The 19,573-nt window shown below is 37.8% G+C and overlaps 2 protein-coding genes across 4 annotated transcripts in view; both read right to left on the bottom strand.

Annotated features, from left to right (window-relative positions):
- LOC134495136 (poly(rC)-binding protein 3-like) overlaps positions 1 to 19,573 on the bottom strand; it is a 166,723-nt gene that overhangs the window by 11,606 nt on the left and 135,544 nt on the right. Inside the window, exons 6-10 of one of the 3 annotated variants that reach the window (XM_063300325.1) lie at positions 17,498 to 17,629; positions 11,297 to 11,425; positions 5,278 to 5,421; positions 1,114 to 1,155; positions 592 to 667 (exon numbers count right to left, since the gene is read on the bottom strand). In XM_063300325.1, the coding sequence (XP_063156395.1) occupies positions 592 to 667; positions 1,114 to 1,155; positions 5,278 to 5,421; positions 11,297 to 11,425; positions 17,498 to 17,629 (523 nt within the window). Of the gene's footprint in view, positions 1 to 591; positions 668 to 1,113; positions 1,156 to 5,244; positions 5,422 to 11,296; positions 11,426 to 17,497; positions 17,630 to 19,573 lie in introns of all 3 variants that reach the window. The other 2 variants (XM_063300326.1, XM_063300327.1) reach the window with 2 other exon arrangements.
- LOC134495125 (transcription factor BTF3-like) lies at positions 15,404 to 16,008 on the bottom strand. Its single transcript, XM_063300303.1, has one exon. The coding sequence runs from the start codon at positions 15,926 to 15,928 to the stop codon at positions 15,440 to 15,442; it is 489 nt and encodes a 162-aa protein (XP_063156373.1). The 5' UTR covers positions 15,929 to 16,008; the 3' UTR covers positions 15,404 to 15,439.

The raw sequence follows: 19,573 nt of genomic DNA, 5'->3' as shown, positions 1-19,573 counted from the left end.
AGACAAGAGGATGGATCACCATCATTAGTTATTGGTTGAAGCTAACATTTTGTCCACAGGGTTTGATGGACAATTATCAGTTCTTCTGGAAGTGGGGAGTAAAACTGAGCTGGAAAATCAGTCAAATAGCTTTAAACTGGCTAGTACCTTGATTAACTTATTGTGCCTTCATGCTACTCCACTTTCAGCATCTTATTCTGCACATTCCTAGATTCAAGAAAATTCCTTAGGCTATATTATTATTGTATTATTATTTCTTATGAATCTCTCCTTGTGGAGTTGAACAGTTGAGATGTCAGCTTACGTCTTACTATATTGTTATTTGTACAGAGATTTGCACAAGATAGTGCTCTTTGTTCAAACTTATTCTTGGCTGCCATTTGAACTTGATATCCATTATCACTTGCCTGATCAGAACTCAAAAACATTTAATGTAGCCAAATTTTCTGTGACAGCTTACACAATTTGAATAAATCTTTAAAAAGGAACTGCAGGGGAGGAAAATACAATATTTAGCAATCCAAGTGTTGCAGTGACCATGGAAAATAGAGCTGTAAAGAAGGACATCTCTAGGGACTCATGGGTACGTACCAGGGAAGCCAAGTGTGTTCTGCCCAAGGGGAGTAAAGGGGGGATGCTGCATAGCCAACTGATGAAGCTTGGTCAGCTGCAGGCAGGATGGGAAATCAGAATTCACCATTAAATGGTGTTATTTTAAGAGTAGTGAAAACCATATTAACACACTTCAAAATTGGATTAATTATAATTAAAAACTTTTAAATTATTTATTCTTTTCAACAACATAGAAAAGATTAAGTTAATATAGCATTGGTATTGTTACATGTACAGTATATGCATGCTATTTATTATTCTGCATTTCACTGTTTAAAATATAAAACAATAGTAATAATAGCAGAAGATGGAGGAGGAGGAGGAGGAGGAGGAGGAGGAGGAGGAGGAGGAGGAGGAGGAGGAACAATGGCCACTGTACTTCCTAGCAGTTCTTTTATGACATTATCTGATGTATGTTTCCTTAACACTTAAATAGTTGAGAAGTAAATGCTGTCCAGGACAAATATAAGATAGAAAGCACTTCACATGCACTTGACTCACATCTGGATGGGGGATGGCATACTGTCCTTGAATTGTGAATGCCTATAAATCACAAAGACATATTACAATTTCTTTACAGTCACCTCTTCAGATTACGTATACAAAGTGCTCAGGGTAATTCCAATGAAACTTAATCTAAAAACATTTGTTTGCCTAGCTCTTGGACATACCTAAATCTTTTTCTCTGAACAACACATTATCTTATCATACTTCTGAAAGTCTTCTTAGTTTAAGAGTAGACAATCATGTAAACACGGTAGGGGAGAAACATATAGAAACACAAAAACAAACCCTTATCTCTTCACATGAACTAGGTGTTACCTGATTCATTACATCTTAGTCACATCCAATAGCATTCCAAATTGCCATTCAACCAAAAAGAAATTGAAATTCTAATTAATTCATATTATGTACTTATCAGAAACTACCCAAGGAATGTTTATGCTTAAAGTGTAAAATAAAAAGCTATGAGGGGTACTACTTGAGATGGATCCTTTTGTTCTATAACCCCTGACAAATTAGGTTAGCAATATTCTGTATTTTTTTTTATTTCAAAATTTTAAAATTCAAAATATGCTTTTGAACACCAGATCTATCTGTAATAAATCCATGCTCAAATAATGGATGAGACGGCATGCATTAAAACCAGACTGGATAAGGAAGGATGAGTACCCCTCATTGAGATCTGTCCAGCTGGGTTTTGGATAATGAAGCAGGCATGTCCCCTTGGAATGGGAGATGGAATAGAAATATGTACTGCAAGATCCTGATAGTTACAAGAAACACTGTTTCACAGATGTGAGACTGTATTTGTGAGGTTGGACCTACATGAGAAGCTGAGAATAGTACTGCTATTGTACTGTCCTCTCCTTGTGGAGAGCAGCAAGCCTACTTGAGCTACTTAATCTCAATGGAGGAATTTGGATTCCTGTATGATTCTAACCTACCCTCCCTGAGTTGGAAGTGGCTAAAAACTTCATGGCCACCATGACAACCATTGCCGTGACTCACAGAATGGACCTGGCCTATACATTGGAGCATATGAGATATGACCTGGTGTTGGGGGACATTTCCATCAATTCTTTGTCATGGACAGATCACAACCTCATGCCAATTGGGTTGTGTAATGGTCTGTGAAAAAGTCCTTGAGAGAAAGGAGAAGGAGGAGCAACAGAGTAGGCAATGGTCAGATAAGAGGCAGCTGAGTCTGCAGAAGGAATGGGGGCATGGCAAACATCTCAGAAGGAACCCTCCCTAGTTTCTTAGACTGTAAAGGCAATGGGGGAGAAACATATTTTCAGACTTGCAAGATTTACCTTTGCAAGTGTTACCTGCCTCTTGTGGATTGATCCTCACCCCTCCTGGCTAGTTAAAGCAGCCAGGGAGGAAGTAGATCTTGGCAATTGTCTATGCCTCTTTGTGGGAGGATGTGATACCAGTAGTTATGAAAGAGACTCCCCTTCCCAAGATGCTTGCATTCAATCTGCTTATATTAGACAACTATCTTCCTACACCTGATCTCTTACGCCCTGGCCACCTCATGACTGGAATATTGCAATGCAGTCTATGTGTGGCTGTCCTTGAAGACCATCCAGAAGCTACAGCTGGTACAAAATGTAGTGGCACAAGCAGTAATGGCTACTTCATGTTACACCCATGTGTCACCACTGTTATATGAGCTGCATTGGTCAGTTGGCTTCCATGAGCAGTTCAAGGTGCTGGTGTCACTTATAAAACCCTTCATGACAAAGGGCCTGGTTATCTGAGGGACCATCTATCTCCAATTGCTTCTGCTCACCTGTATATTCGCAGAGCGGGTACACTCCAGGTCCCCTCTATTAAACACTGTCATCTTGTGGGACTAAAGAAGCGTGCCTTCTCTGTTTTTGTCCCTGGCCTTTGGAACAGAATCACCACAGAGATACAGATGGTGCCCAATTTCCTGGGGTTCTGGAAAGCCCTTAAAACCTGGCTCTGTTTCTAGGCCTGGGGCTAATGTGTTTATTGATATATCTACGGGGCCCCTGTCGTATCTGCAGAGTTTATTGTTCTGATTGTTTTAATCCGAACTGCCTGTTTATGTGTGTTTTATTGTTTTTCTGGATTTTGTAAGCCACCCAGTCTAATGGAGTGGACAGCTATAGCAAATTTAAAAAATTAATCTATTTGTGGGGAAGATTGTGGAGAAAGTGGGGGAGGGGGGCACAGCTGCAGAGACCCTGGAAGTAAATGGATTATCTAGACCTGTGGCAGCCAGGATTCAGATCAGGGCACAGGACTGAAACTGCATTGGTTGCCCTCATGAATGACTTGTGGCAAGACTTAGGTGATGGAAAAGCTGTCAATGGCTTTTCATAATGTCAATCACAGCATCCTTCTGGACTACCTATGAGGGAATGGGAGGCACCTTTTTATGATGGTTCTCCTCTTTCCTGACTGGAAAGTTCCAATTGGTTGTCATGTGAAGGAGAGGTTGAGCCCTTGGGTACTCTATTGGATCCCTCAGTATTCATCCCTCTCCCTTATCTTTTTTAACATCTGCATGGAACCTCTAGGAGAGGTATCTGCTGGTTTGGAGTGAATTATCATCAGTATGCAAATTATATCCAATTGTATTATTTCCAACTCTGGGCCAAACTGGTGTGTGTGTGTGTGTGCAACAGAAGCCCAGTCTCAATATTTGGATGCTGTCGGCATCTGGACAGGGAGGAACAGGCTCAGACTCAACCCTAGCTTGACAAAATGGCTATTAATTCAAAAGCCTGCTAAATCTGGAATTATACCATTTTTTACTCGACAGGGTGGTGCTTGCCCATGGAGAGCAGGCTCACAACCTGAGAGTCCTCCTGGACTCCTGGTTCCTACTGTGCATTGATTTCAACTTTACCTAGAACAAGCGGCACTGAAGATGGTCACTTTCCCCCAGCCTTGTCATTTCCTATATGGATTTATTTATTATTTATTATTCAAATTTAATTACCAAAAGAGGGACTCTGGGCAGATTACTGTAATTTGCTTTATGTGAGGGTATACTTGAAGACTACCTGGATATAAAGTACAGCAGCCTATATGCTTACTGGGTAATCCTGTTATTGCCATGTAATACCACTGCTTCAGGAGCTGCACTGGCTACTGATAAGTTTCTGTGTGCAACTCATCACCTGCAATGCTCTATATAAAGTAGCTCAGGGCCAGGGGATTTTCAGACAACCTATACTGTATAGATTCTGCCCACCCAATCCAAGAAAACAAGATTGCTGAAAGTCCCCACATATAGGGAAGTGCAGTGGGGAAGTCCAAAAGCAGGCATTCTCTGTAGGGGCTTCTCTCTTGTGGAACAGCTTGCCCTCTGATGCAAGGGTAGCTCCCACTCTCATGGCCTTCCAAAACATCATAAAAACTTGGCTTTGAGACTTGAGTGCTGTAGAGCTCCTGGATCCAGATTTGATCAAAATCCCACTGAATTTAATTGAATTCAATATCAATTCTAAATATTCCTGTGATGAATCCAACCCATTTTTAAAAAATAGAAACTTGAATTGCAGAGTTTGAATTTACCTCCTCTGAACAGTCAGGTTTGACTATTATTTTCTTCCTTTTAGTGAATATAGTTGATTTGATTTGGTTACTGACTGTTTATTTAATTATTGGATTCTCCTGGCAAAATAATTTGTTTTAGTCCAATATTAAATGTATTAATAGTTCCTATGATTTTCTCTTTCTCTTTTTCTTAAGCATATATTGAGATTAACTTCAGACATTACCTCCCCATATAAAAGAATACATGACCCTGCTGTTTTCTCTAAGAAAGTTTTGTCTGAAGTGCATTGTTCAAAACTTCTATCCAAGTATTCTGCATTTTCCATAGTCTCCCACAGTGTGAATGTCAATATTCTTGTCTGAATTATTAACATGTGAATTTATGATAACAATCTCACTATAAAGGCCAGTTTTCAAAGCTCTTACATGCATCGGGACTAACTGTTTATGGTAAAAGGTAGAAAACCTGTATGGTACAAATATTCTCAGTTCCCGCTTGAAGATGCAAAGGACTTGGATGACAGCACTATAGTTCTGGTAGTATTTGGAATGATTATATTGATATTTTTGGAAAAACAATTAGTACTGTACCAGACAAAAAAGAAGTAAAAGTTGAAAACTAACAGGCGTTGTCTGAGGTTGGGCCAAGATGGTGTGGTTTCCAGTTGAAGCCAAAATGGTGTCTGCTCTTACCTGGCCACCGGCAAAGATTAGGGGTGCAGGGGCAGGTTTGGGACGGTAAGGAATTGTGGCCCCTTTGGGTGGAGACTAAAGATAAAAGCATCAAGCAGTAAGAAAGAGAAATTAAACACATATAAATTTTTGTTTGTTTACTTGCTTGTAAATTACTATTATGAGACTTTTTAATATTTATAGATCAGTAGTCTTGAGACCAAAATCTACCTCATTTATTTATATATTTTCCAAGGTCTACAAACAGTTCTATCTCCACTGTCACCTGCCGAGATTTAACATCCTAGATTGTCATTAAGCCAAACCTGAGTGATTCCCCTTGCCTGTGCAAACAGCAGGTAACATTTTCCATTATATTGCCTGAATCATGCAGTTGGAAGCTGATACCAGGCCAGTGAAAATTATCTGATGAAGTGGGTAATTTGCACAAGCCATCTGCTTAAGCACATATACTTTATAGTCTTCCAGAAAATGCAGTCATGATAGTTGGGAGAGAGGAGATCCCTACTGTTCATAGAATATTATAAATAGGGGCTTGCAGTTGCGAACAATGATTGGCTGACTGTTCTCTGTACTCAGCTGCTGGCTAGAATGCGCAAACAATGATTGGCAGATGGTTTTGAGTTTATAGACTTGTAAACTAATAATCATGACTATGTTCATAACATCTTGACAAATCTGCAAATAGAAAAACTGATTGGATCAATGTGAGATATATTTTAAACGGGATTGAGAAGGATTGGAACCTGAACAGAATGATGATCTGGAAGAACCTTTCATTTCAGAAAGGCTGCAAGTTTTTTTGACAGCCACTACTTGACAGCAGTTTGTCACTGTTATATCTGAGTTCATGCAGTTTATCATGAAATGATGTGCCACCTATTTTTTTTCTTGGCCACAATTATATATCAAAACAGAATGCAAGTTTGTCCTGTCATATGTAAGCAAATTTGGGAAAAGTGATATGCAAAGGCAAAAAGAAAAAAGAAAAAAAAGAAAAAAAAGATTGCTCTATTTTCAAATAGACAAGATATGCAATTCCAGTAGGTTAATTAATCATTAGTTTCCATCATGTCACACATAATTGATACTATTTCTATTTTTCATTTGTACTTGCAAGGTGACTTGACTTGGGGGGGCTATTCCTACAAAGGGAGGCTATCTGCCTCATTTTTTTCCTTTTCTTTAAAGTTTGCACAACCTTAAAGGGACCTCCCAAGGAATTTAATTTAATACAAGGTGGGGTTAGTTTTTTCTTTTTCTATCACCCTACTTGAAGAGGCCGTTCAATATGTAAATGGCTTACCAATGTGTGTGTAGGAAGAATAAGAAATGCCATCTTTTGCTTTGGTAGGACTCTTTTAACACACCCAGAGGACTTAGGACAAATTTTTCAACTAGAAATAATATGGATGATTGCTCCTTTTTTGGTTTAGAGGTTTTTAGCAGTTTTTCTTAGCAACATAAATAGGGTAAAAATGGCAGCGTTTTGGATCAATATCTCTTTGTTGCTTTTTCCAGTGACACCCCCCCTTTACTTTTTCATCATACATCTTACAGGTTTTTCTGTCTTCCCACATCTCAGACATGGCTGCCTAACAGTTTCTCCTTTCAGTCCTCCAGTTGGGCTTCCCATATACACATAAATACCTACACCCCCTCCCCAAATGTGTCACCATGTTTCCACATGTATTTACATGCTTATTTGTGTTTTATTCATTCATACATGCACAATCAGAGGACTGATCATGAAGAAGTTGCTGTTCATCTCTTTTCAGACTTCTCTCTTAATGTCATTGGGATATCTGAAGAAGGCCAAACCATATTTATTGACAGGAAGTTTTTTTTTTTTTTTTTTTACAAATAATTATCTGAATTGAGGAAGTGTCATTGTACATTTGCTGTTTGAGAAGGCACTGAGGAAAACAAAGAAACATCTCATTCCATCCAGTTTTATCTCTATCTTCTGTTCCTGTTCAGAACAGCTTACTCCTTCCTCTTCCCACATTACACTGCTTTTTTCTTCTTTTATGTTATTTTTGCTGGAAGGAGGGAAAGAAATGTGTACTTCTATGTACTTCTACATGCTTCTATGCAAAGAGTGGCTTGTTTGTGTCTGTAAGAAAGAATGAGGGATCAATTCATTTTATAAATATGGTACCTTAATTTAAGAAGTAGCTAATAACTCATATTAATTTATTTTTTCTGTCCAGGCCCTACTTTTTTGGGGGAGCAATTTTTGGCAGGCAGGCAGACAGGCAGGCAGGCAGGCAGGCAGGCAGGTGTATGCTTGTGTGTGTGTGTATAAAATACACATACAGCACATATACATTCATATATGCAAGCAGATAAAGAAGTGTATCACATGCAGCTAGACTTGGCAAGCTAAGGTTGACAAAGTAGGGAAATTAAGCATTGCATATGATTTCTGTCTGGGTTTATAATTTATTTTCTGTCTATTCTCCCCACTGCATTCTTTGGTCTCACCCCACTGCTTGTTTGTCCACATCTCCTTATTTCAAGTGTTGAGGTCTGAAGGGGGGCTATAATCATATTTGCATGAGCAAGTGCAGCTCTGTACATTCCGGATCTCTGCTGGAAACACAACCATTTCCCATCCGTTCCAGCAAGAAGAGAGGATGGTCAGAATGTAAATCCAAACTGTCTTGTAGATTTTTTGATCTCATACATTTTTAAGGAATGCTGGAGTAGGGCTCAGATCGGTAGCAAATATCCAACTAGCATAATTGCTGCAAGCTGCACTGCTTGCTGCCCAGTTAGACACACTAACTAGAATAATATTATTTCTTACATAGTTTTCTATCTTCTTTCCAACCAGGGGTATTCAAAGGCTCCTCTTTCAGGACAATACATCATATATCAAATATATCACTGCACCCCAAAATTGTGCTGGCATTTGGGGGCATTTTCTTAATTTTAATGATACAAGTCTTTTGTTTCCTTTAATTAAAACTCACCAATATTTTTTATTTAGTTCTGGCCATTTTGGCCCAGTTTTTGCATAGGGAGAGGGGGATTAAGGATGGCAGTAGAGGCAGAAGATCTGAGAAACAAACTATTCCTGTTTCTACCTTTCTACCCCAAAACAGCTCAAGAATGATTAGAGGGGCAGGGAGCTAAATGGTAGGAATGCACCAGCAAACAGGGGTGGGAAAAAAATTGGCTCCACTCCTCCCAGTGACATCATCAGGTCATCAGACAGCCTCCTTTGAAAGGTCAGGAATTGCAGCTAGGGCTACCTGATCTGGATGCAAAAATTTGGATTTGGTAGGTCGAGTTGCAGCCCCCAGCTCCTCCAACACTATCCATTTCTAGATTATAGTACAACTTATTTGTTAGTCTTTAAGGTCCCACACTCTTCTTTAGTGTTTTGTTACAACACTGTTGTCTCTCAAAACAGTTATCTCAAATCAGTCGTATTGCAACATTTCACATCTGACAACAGCAACAAAAATGCAAATAAAATATGGCTTCTGGTAGGGACATGGCAGACTGAACAGCTGTGCTTGCAGGCTCTGCAGGCAGAACTGACAATGCGACAGGTTTTTGGGGGGCTCAGGCAGGTTTTTTCCTGAAGCCCAGAAGCATTTTACTGGAAAGGAATCCACTCAAAATTACCTCATCTGTCCTCTGGATGGCTACTCGTAGCCAGGAGATTGTAAACAGTGTTTATGCTTGACTGGTAAGAGCAGCCAGGAGGCTGAGGCATCACCACTTCCAAGCCATGCTGTAGCCTTAAAGGGACATGAAGACTGGCCACCCCATTTCTAAATCATCCAATTTATTTTTCTTTTAAGGATGTGTATCCTAAAAGAGGCTTTCTACAGCAAGGAGAAATGGCTCTGTTGGTGCTTATCATTATTTTTGTGATTAATTCTTTTTAAAAAAAAAAAAATTTTAAGCTTTGGATTTTGCTTTCCATCTAAATATTAAGGAGGGTTGAGACTATGTAATCATCTTCCTATTATTATTTTTGTACTAAATTTGAAGATTTTAACATTTTCCTACATGTTGAATCTGCTGTTTTGAACTTTCAGCTTTCTGCTGCTACTTTCCTGGGGAACTGCCTGTTAGTTTACTGCACTTGTATAAACACATTCTGGAAATTCTTCTATTATCTCCCATTTTTGCTGATTAAGTACTTAGGGGGCACCATAATCTACTGCATGAGACATGGAGGATCTCAATCAGACTTTTTCCAAAGTTCACTGAGACTTTAAACAGATGCTTTCTGATTCTTGCCAAGCTCTTATGCAAGGTATCCAGGACATTATGGAAAACATGAAGTTTAAAATGTGTCATCTGGCTGGGGATGTTGTGGAAGAAATTGAAATGCTTAACAGTGATAGAAATATCTCTTTTAATACTTAGATCGGGGCTTCTGTTGAAATGCTGGATGAAGATCGGTTAGTTGAGTTGAAGAAATTAAATGGAGGGATCAAGTTGCAAGCTATAAGTGAACTTGACTTTCTGTTGGAATGCCATGGAAAAGAAGGGTTATTATGTATGGAAAGTTTTCTGAGTAGAAGTCGGAATTTTTAAGGGCGGCAGTTGGGCTGTTTGATCTCTTTATGAAAAAAGCTTTGTGTGTATTGTGGAGATACATAAATGCTTTGGTTTATTCTGAAGTGGGGTAAGGGTTTTAGAATATTTATCTGGATTGCTTTTAAGGTTTGGTTGACTTATCTTTAATGATAAAATTCCCTTCCCACCCATATGGGTGGCATGTGTATTCCTCAACCTCGGGTCCTCTACCAGAGGCCTGGGAGTTTGAGGGTTCTGCACAGTATCTTAGCTGTTCCTAGCACTGCACTCTTCTGGACAGAGAGCTCTGTTGTTGTTCCTGGGATCTGTTGGAGCCACTCTCCCAGTTTGGGGGTCAGAGCACCAAGTGCCTCACTACCACTTATATATTATATTATATTATATTATATTATATTATATTATATTATATTATATTATATTATATTATATTATTATATATATATCCCACCTTTATTATTTTTATAAATAACTCAAGGCGGCAAACATACCTAATACTCCTTCATCCTCCTATTTTCCCCACAACAACAACCCTGTGAAGTGAGTTGGGCTGAGAGAGAGTGACTGGCCCAAGGTCACCAAGCCAGCTTTCATGCCTAAGGCGGGACTAGAGCTCACAGGATCCTGGTTTCTAGCCCAGCACCTTAACCACTAGACCAAACTGGCTCTCATAATAACAAAATGTTTGGTTTTAGGCTTAATATAATTAAGATTATTATAACTGCTGTATTATTAATTACAATGGCAGACAATTTACATGTTTTTTAGTCTGATCTTTATTATAGTAGACAGGAATGTATAGCATGTATAGAATGTATAGAACAGTAGTAGGAAGGAAGTAATTAAATAAATGAGGGGGGAAGTTGATTAGGAGGTTTATATATTTTTTCTTTTTCTTTTTTTAATATAAGGGAAGGGAACAATTATATTTAATGATTTTTATATTGTGCCAGTGGATTGACTTATAGAAATAATGTGATTTTGGTTTAATACAGAGTAAGGGATTGATTATGGAGATTGTTGTATATCCTTGCTGTTAAAAGTCGGAAGTCACCTTTTTCTGTAACCTTTAAAACATGTTTTTCTTATGTTTTTCACTCTTTTTCAGTTTTTTTATTCTTTGTAGTTTTTTTGTTTTTCTGTAGTTTTTATCTTTATTTGAAATCTAATAAAATTCTTATTAAAATAAATGCAAATAAAATACAAAACTTGAACTAATGGATCTGTCTATTAGTCTACAAGCCAAACAAACTATTACTTCAAGAACCTGAGCAAATCTGAGTAATAGTTACATGGATGTGAAGGAGAACTGTAAATATTTGCTAACATGTTTTACTGGGGCAGCATAACAGTATGATGAACAAAAAAAGAAACAGCTGTATCCTACCTCTAGCATAACCACACAGATTTGCTTTACACAGTGAATAATAGCTTCGGGAGTACCCGATATAGTTACAGCACGTTCTGTAGAGTTTGGTAACATATCGCCTGCAACCTGTACTTGGGCTCCTGTGGACTTAAAAACAAATAGAAATATTGCAAAAAACAAAACAAAAAAATACATTTAGCTACATTATATACTTTAGTCACACACACTTCTATAATGACACAAGAATTCATGAAATGGCTATCCAAGTGCTTCCATTGTAACAAACTAGCACTATCTCTAAAAAGATAGGTGTTCAGTATGCATCAAATAGAACAACTGCTTAATCTTAAATCTCATAATTGATTTTTCTAAGTTAAGCCATCATTGGGATTTAGAGCATGGATGACATCATTTATTTCCAAATAATTTTCCAAGTGCTTGTAATTATTGGAATGGTGATCTAACATGATTCTGTTACAAGTGGGAAGTGTAGCAAGAGAAGACATCAGAAAACCAAGTGAGACAAAATTCTTTGGAATTTTGAACTTACCATGTACTTCCTGTTCCTCCACTGCTGGACATATGGGGGTAAGCTACGAGTATGATGGCACAAAGCTCTCTGTGAACTTTTAAATTTAATTTATTCATTTCTCATTTTCTTGGAGCATGTTTAGAGAATGAGGGATGTCACTGGAGTGGCAAGGGATGATAGTGGAGGCACACTAAATCCAAGTAATTGTCAGGTAAAGATAGCAGGAGACATCCATGGGCTAGATGTACTAGAAGTCTTCAAGCTCTCTTTTCCTCCCTTCATCATGTGCCTGATAGCATGGTCTCTAATCCCCATATCCACAATCACAGCAATGTTGCTGCTAAATGTAAGTTTGGTTTGTAATATCTTGGGAAGGTCAGTTCAAGATTTCATGATCTCCATGACAATTATTGAACTGTCTCAAATTGTCACTAAGTCAATGTATGGAGCAGAACATACTCTTGATTTGGTTTTTTTCTGTTGAGTCATGAAGGGAATGTCTTAGATATTGGGGATACGGTTATCTCTTTCTCTTGGTCTGATTGCTCTATCTCCCTCTACAGAGATGGAGTAGCCATTAGATGGCATGTTCTGGAGACATATAGAATCCAATATAGTCTTGAATGCACTATTCATTAGGGTCGAAATAGCAACCTAATGGTCTTATAAATGTATTGGCCTGAGAATGCAAGCACAGCAGGAAACAGCAGGAGCACCAGTGAAACCAAAGAATCTGCAATTGTTTCAAATGGCAATAGAATTAAGGAGATTGATAACAGATGGTCTAGAAAAAACTGCACAAGTCTAAACAATAATCAGGGGCCTATCTAGCAAGTATATCACAACCCAATAATCGTGATAATCATGTTCAGTACAAAGTTGCCCACCCAACTCGGTAGCAGAAGAGTTAGCTATCCTTATGAAGGACCACAGAGGAATACATCGGAGAGAGAAACACCACAAACCTGATATTACTTACCCCCCTGCCCGAAGGAACTGACATCATTATCAGTCTAAAAGAATTGGTGCAGCTGCCAAATAGATCCTCTCCTACATCACAAATTCTGCCACTTAAACAGACACCTCAGTCTTAGTTGGTAGAGCCACAAAGCTTCCCTCCCTTTCTTCTTGCAGAACAGGAGTTCACACTGATAAAGCTGTTACTAAATACTATTATTAAATTATTATTAAATGATAAATACAAGCAGTTGTGGAACCATTAGCCTCGTTGCTGCCTGCCTCCTTCCCCCATTCCCACCCCTATTTTCTTTGACCAAAAAATTTTTTGTGTGTGGGGTGCAAATAGAGCTAATCATAACCAAACAAACATCTCCCAGGTTTATGGATTATATACACCATTCTCCCTTCCATTAATATTAATTCTAGTAATGGCTTGCAATTTTTTTTGATCTTGAGAAAGGACAGATCCTTTTTTGTACAATTGAAAAAAATTGACCTTAGATTTACTCAACCCCCTTATTACATTTGCATGATATGGTAAGTTATGTATCGTGCTCCTTAAGAATAACAGCAAAAAAGACATGCTGACAAGCTGTAGTAAACAACCTATCACATAACCAAGAACTGACATTTGTGAGTTTGGATAACAGTGTAGGCCAAATAATAACAGAGCTTAACACAAATGCAGTTAGTACAAATACTTTTCTGACTTACCCCAAGAATGGCAGAAATCTAAGATGTAGGTTTCCAGTCCTATAGAAGACCTGTTCCGTAGGACTGGAGTCATAAGGGCTTTGTGAAAGACCCACCTTTCCCCTACCTTCCTTTTGGTATTTCAGGTTGTTATGCAAGGAGCAAGTCATAGAGGAACAGTATCCATGGTAATTAAGTATCGGCAGGGTGAGAAGGTCAGACTTAATTGTCCTCAGGTTGGAGTGTGGAAAAGGATGAGCAAATAAGTAAAAGTTGCTGCTTGCCTGGGGGACTTGCCTGGACTTGCTACCAGAAGGTTTCAGTTTCTGTTTCTGTTTAGCCCAGCTCAGCTGCCCTCTCATTCCTGCTCAGCACATGTGTGTATGAGCTTGTAAAATATGATTCTTTATATTTAAGAAGCTTTTGTGCCTATCCAGGGCTCTGGGTAAGAAAATTGTTTTACTTTCTATGCTTTGTTTAAATACAATTATTTTTCTAAAAATGCCTGGTGTCTTCTTTCTGAGCTCTCGGGCCAAATGCTTTCCAGCACTCTGCAACACTTCCCACTATGCCTCCCAGCTAGGGTAGTTGATTCACTAGGAGAGGTGGTAGGTGATGAAGGAAGCAAATCTAGACAAAAGGCAAAAACCAACTGTAATGGTACGTGGGAATGACCTTGGGAGATAGGAGTAAGAGCCACAGACTGGAGAACTATCATGTAAAAGATACCTCAGTCCACAGAAGGGGGAATATATAAAATCCCATTACTGTATATCACAAATATTTTAATTTTTTTTTTTTTTGCTTCCAGTGGGAATATGGCGGACTGAGCAGCTTTGTCTGTGAGCTCTGCAGGCAGAACTGGCACTGTGGCAGTTTTTCCGGGCATAGGCTGGTTTCCCCTGTAGCCCAGAGCATTTTTAGAGTGTTGTCAACCTATTCCACAGACTATTCGAGATTTTGGGGAAGATATTATTTTCAAGCTGTGTCATCTGGCTGAAGATGTTATGGAGAAAGATGAAGATTTTGATGAGGGAGATTTTTCCACTGACAGCAAGACTGAAGTAATGCCAGGTAAAGACTACATTTTGGTACTGAAGTGGTTAAAACAACAGTCTGGGTTGCAGATTACATGGAGAGCTGATTTTTTGTGGGATTGTTATGGCTTTCTGGGAGATTGTTATGGGAAAGAAGAGAATCTGCTTTGTGGGAGTTTTTGTTGAGAAGTTGGAGTTTTTAAGGGGGGCAGTTGAGGTATTTGATTTTTGCAAGAAAAATGCCTTGGGTGTAATAGGGAGATATGAAAATGCTTTGGTATACTTTGAGGTGGGGTAAAATTAAATGTGTAATTGGACTGATAATGAGGCTATTATGATTTCATTTCTCTTTAATGATTTGGTTTAAGATTTATTCTATTTTTCTTAAGGTTTGTTTGATTTGTAAGACTTATAGGGTATTCATAAGGTATAATAATAATTGCTTGGTTTTTAGGTTTAATAGGATTAAGATTGCTGTAGTATTATTAATTATAAAAGTAGATAATTTATATGCTTTTACAATTTGATTTTTATTATAGTGGACAGAAATATATAGAATAGTGGTGAGAAGGAAATAATTAAATTAATGTTGTTTTAATTTTGTACTGAATTTGAAGGATTGAACATTTTCCTACACGTTGGATTTGTCATTTTGAATCTTCAGTTCTTTGTTTACTTTCCCTAGGACCTGCTTATTAGTACATTTTCTCCTGTTTTAATTTCACTTGGAAGTTTTTCATTAACTCTTAGTAATTTTCCATTTTGTGCACTTCCAGCCCATCTGCACTGTGCACCAACAATAACTGAAGAGAGCTGCATTGAAGGGAGTTTCCAAATATTACAGCTCTTAAGACTAAGATCAGTACAAAACATTACAAATAAAAGACAATATAAAATAGCAGCTCCACATAATTTTCAAGTTTTACTTAATGTGACAATTCAATTTGCTTCATTTTTGGAAGCCTCATCAAAGTTCTCCACCAGATCTGGAACTTCATCATCATCTTCTTCTCCAGTAGCAAGAGGTGCTTTTCCATCCATAGATTGTTTTGGTAGAGCCTCTGCCAGTCTCCTCAAGCTTGTGAGATTGTCAGCCCCAAGCTGGTTTAAGATGCTAGGCAACATTTCAGTCAGCTGCTTTGTCTCAGCATGGCCTGTGATTGTGAAAGTGTTAGCAGCTAGCGAAGCTTGAACTTTAGGATTGTTGAAGTGAATTACAGTGCCTTGGTTGGTAAACATGTTGACCTCTTCGATCCCAGATATGTTATTTACTCCCAGCTTCTTCAAGGAAAACTGAAGTTTCTTGTCATCTGCTGTAGCTGTTCTGTGAACCACCTTCTTCTTCCTACAAGCAGTACCCTTCCCACCGATGCGCACTTGGGCTTGCAGTTTAGCTAATTTTTCTTGATTCATGATCATTTCTTTCATCTTTGCGGGAGGAAACAGCCAGATCCGGACAGGCGAGGAGGAGAAGCTGCAGGTGGGAAGCGCCAATTCCAGGGGCCGCACACAGAGGATTTTTCATTAACTCATTAACTCCTAACTGGGTGAGCCAAGTATCTAGGGGGCGACATAAACTACTGCCTGAAACATGGACGATTTCAAGGAGGCTTTTTCAGAGTTCCATTGTGAGCTTAAGCAGACCTACAAAGAGATATTTTCAGATTGCTGTCAGGCTATTCTGCAGAATATTCGGAACACTGGGGAAGATAATTATTTCTAAAGTGTGTCATCTGGCTGAAGATGTTATGGAAGGAGTTGAAGATTTTGACAAGGAAGGAGATCTTTCTACTGATGTGAGACTGAAGTAATGCCAGACAAAGACTACATTTTGGTGCTGAAGGGGTTAAAGCGACGGTCTGAGCTGCGGATTACAAGGAGAATTGTTTTTCTGAGGGATTGTTATGGCTTTCTGAGGGAATGTTTTGGGAGAGAAGAGAATCTGCTTTGTGGGAGTTTTTTTGCTGAGAAGTTTGAGTTTTTAAGGGGGCAGTTGGGCTGTTTGATTTTTGCAAGAAAAATGCCTTGGGTGTAATAGGGAGGTATGTAAATGTCTTAGTATATTTTGAAGTGGGGTAATAATTTAAGAATGTGTAATTGGACTGATAATGAGGCTATGATGATTTCATTTTTCTTTAATGATTTGGATTAAGATCTATTGGACTTTTTTTTAAAGATTTGTTTGATTTGTAAGATTTATAAGGTATCTATAAGGTATAATAATAATTGCTTGGTTTTTAGGTTTAATAGGGATAAGATTGCTGTAGTATTATTAATTATAAAAGTAGACAATTTATATGTTTGTATAATTTGATTTCTATTATAGTGGACAGAAACATATAGAATAGTGGCAGGAAGGAAATAATTAAATAAATGTTGTTTTATGGGGGAGGGAAGTTGATTTAGAAATTTACTTTTTTTTCTTTTTTTATATAAGGGGAAGGAGCAATTGCATTAGTGATTTGTATATGTGCTAATGGATGGACTTAAAGAAATAGTGTGATCTTGGTTTGATATAGAGTAAGCGATTGATTATGGAAATTGCTGTATATTCTTGCTGTTGAAAGTCGGAAGTCACTTCTTTATATAATCTTCAAAATTATTTTTTCTTGTGTTTCACACTTTTTTAGTTTTTCTTTTTTTCTTTTTGTAGTTTTTTTCTTTTTTGTAGTTTTTATCTTTGTTTCAAACTCAATAAAATTCTTTAAAAAAACTTTAAAGGGATTTTCCTCTTTCATGGAGGAAAAACATTGAGATTCCTGGTTGCTAGGAATATCTTGTTATCCTTCCAGTTGTGTCTTAAAAGACTACTTGAACTCTTTTCCAGGGAAAAGTTTCTTGGAAAATTATTTGAGGCTCCTTGTCAAGATCGCTAATCTGGATGTTCTAAGTGGAACTACTATGCTGCATTTCTCCACAGAAAAATTAGTAGAAAAGACCTTGACTATAGAATTCCAAAACCACTAAGCTAATAAAAACAATGGTATACTGACTTACCTCCCTGATCTCTTTGATTTTGGATCCTCCTTTCCCTATAAGAGATCCACACTGGCTTGCAGGTACTACAAGTCGCAACGTTACTGGTGGTTTGCTTGTCACTGTACTGTTCAACATTGAAGCACTGATATCCTGTAATAAACATGTCATAAAAATTAAATACACCATTTAGGAGACATTTTATGAAAAATTCTCCTTTAAAGAAGGAGTGAATCTCATTTAGATATTCTATTCCACAGAATTGCTGGTTATAATTCCTCTTTCATTTTTTTAAAAAATAATTTTATTAGAGTTTACAAATACAAAGATAAAAGACTAATACAAACTAAAGAAAATATAAAGAGTAAAGAAAAGAAAAAGAAGCGCAGATAGAAAAAAGAAAAGAAAAAGAAAAAAAGATACATAAAAGATGACCTCCCTCCCTCCAGACAATTATAAACAATTTCAGCAACTTAACACCTGCTGTAGTATAAAAAAAAGAAAAAAAAAACTCTTCTTCCCATATCTCATCCCTTCTCAATAATCAAATTATAAAAACTCATCATTCAATCCTAATTAGCAAAAGTCTATTAAGAGCTACCAGAAATAACATGTATTTTGATCTTAATTAAAAAAAATCCATTTCATAATACAACTTGTCATTTTTTCTAAGAAGTAAAGCAAAAGAAATCTCTCCTCACTTATATACAGATTCTTAAAACCTCATTAGAGCCTTGTGTGGTGCAGAGGGGTAGGTGGCAGTATTGCACTCTCCCTATGACCTGAGTTCGATCCCAGTGGAAGCTGGATTCTTGGGTAGCCGGCTCAGGTCGACTCAGCCTTCTATCCTTCCGAGGTCAGTAAAATGAGTACCAGCTTGCTAGGGAAGATGTCCTAACAGGCAGGAACCACGCTAAGACAAAGAATAAGTCTCTAGTGTTTTATTACTGCTACATTAGATAGAAAATCCTAACAAACTGAAGAAGTTTGAGAAAACTCATACAGATAAACCCCAAAAGTCAAGGCGGGTCTGATCTGTGGCTCTTTGAATGGCTGCTCAATTCCTCACTACTACGCATGCATTTTCCCCCCTGGATAGGGGCCCCTCCTGCTCACCATCAGTGCTCATGACAGAAGGTGACGACTAGGGAAGGCAATGGCAAACCACCCTGCTATAGTCTGCCAAGAAAATGTTGCGAAAATGGCGTCCCCCCAAAGGGTCAGACATGACTCGATGCCTGCACAGAGGACCTTTCACCTTTCACACAAAACCTCATTGTTCAGTCCCGGTCAAAAAGAGATCCCATTAATAACTACCAGATACCGCAACATATATATATTAAACCTGGTCAAATAAATTCACATTGTAAAGCTTCTGTTTACTTTTAAAAAGCTTGATCTTCAATCCTGTTAAATAATGTCCCACAAGTTCATTTCTTATCAGGTTCTGTTTGTCTCCTTTCAGGAACAGCTTCAATAATTTCTGTTTGTCTCCTCCCAGAAATGGCTTCATTGGTTTAGTACATTCCTTTTGTAAATCCAGGATAAAAAGGCTTTCCAAGTCACTCTTCTGATTTATTATTTGTATGTTCCCTTTCATTAAGACATTAGCTGGTTTCATTTGTATCATTTCTATCCATTTTGGTATCTTTTCCAATATCACTCTTATACTCTGGCATTTTCAAATCCATTTTCAAATCCACAGCACTTTTTCCATATCACTTTTGTGATCCAGCATTTTGTAAAGTCCAAATTCAGGTTCAAATCAGCTTCAATCTGTTTTATCCAATAAAATCTGTTGTTGTTCTACATCCTCTGTTATAGTATCAGACTATCTTGTAAGTAGCTTGAGTACATTGTTCCCAAACAGACTTAATTTCTTCTACAGTCAAATAGTATTGCTCTATTTTATTAATAAGTCTCTTCTCCTTTAATAGTGATCTTTTGTTCTCTCTGATTCCCTCTAGTCAACCTTCAAGTCTGCTCTTCTCATCTGTTTATTTTCCAGTCAGCAAAACTATCCCATGAGAGGATTTCTTACAATAAATTTCAAAATCTTCATATATTCTTTTATAAACTTTTAAATACCCCACAGGA

Source organism: Candoia aspera, chromosome 4 (assembly GCF_035149785.1).
Source record: "Candoia aspera isolate rCanAsp1 chromosome 4, rCanAsp1.hap2, whole genome shotgun sequence".
In the NCBI taxonomy this organism is placed as follows: Eukaryota; Metazoa; Chordata; class Lepidosauria; order Squamata; family Boidae; genus Candoia; species Candoia aspera.
The sequence above is the reverse complement of the archived record's forward strand: the minus strand, read 5'-3'. Positions and strand labels throughout refer to the sequence as shown.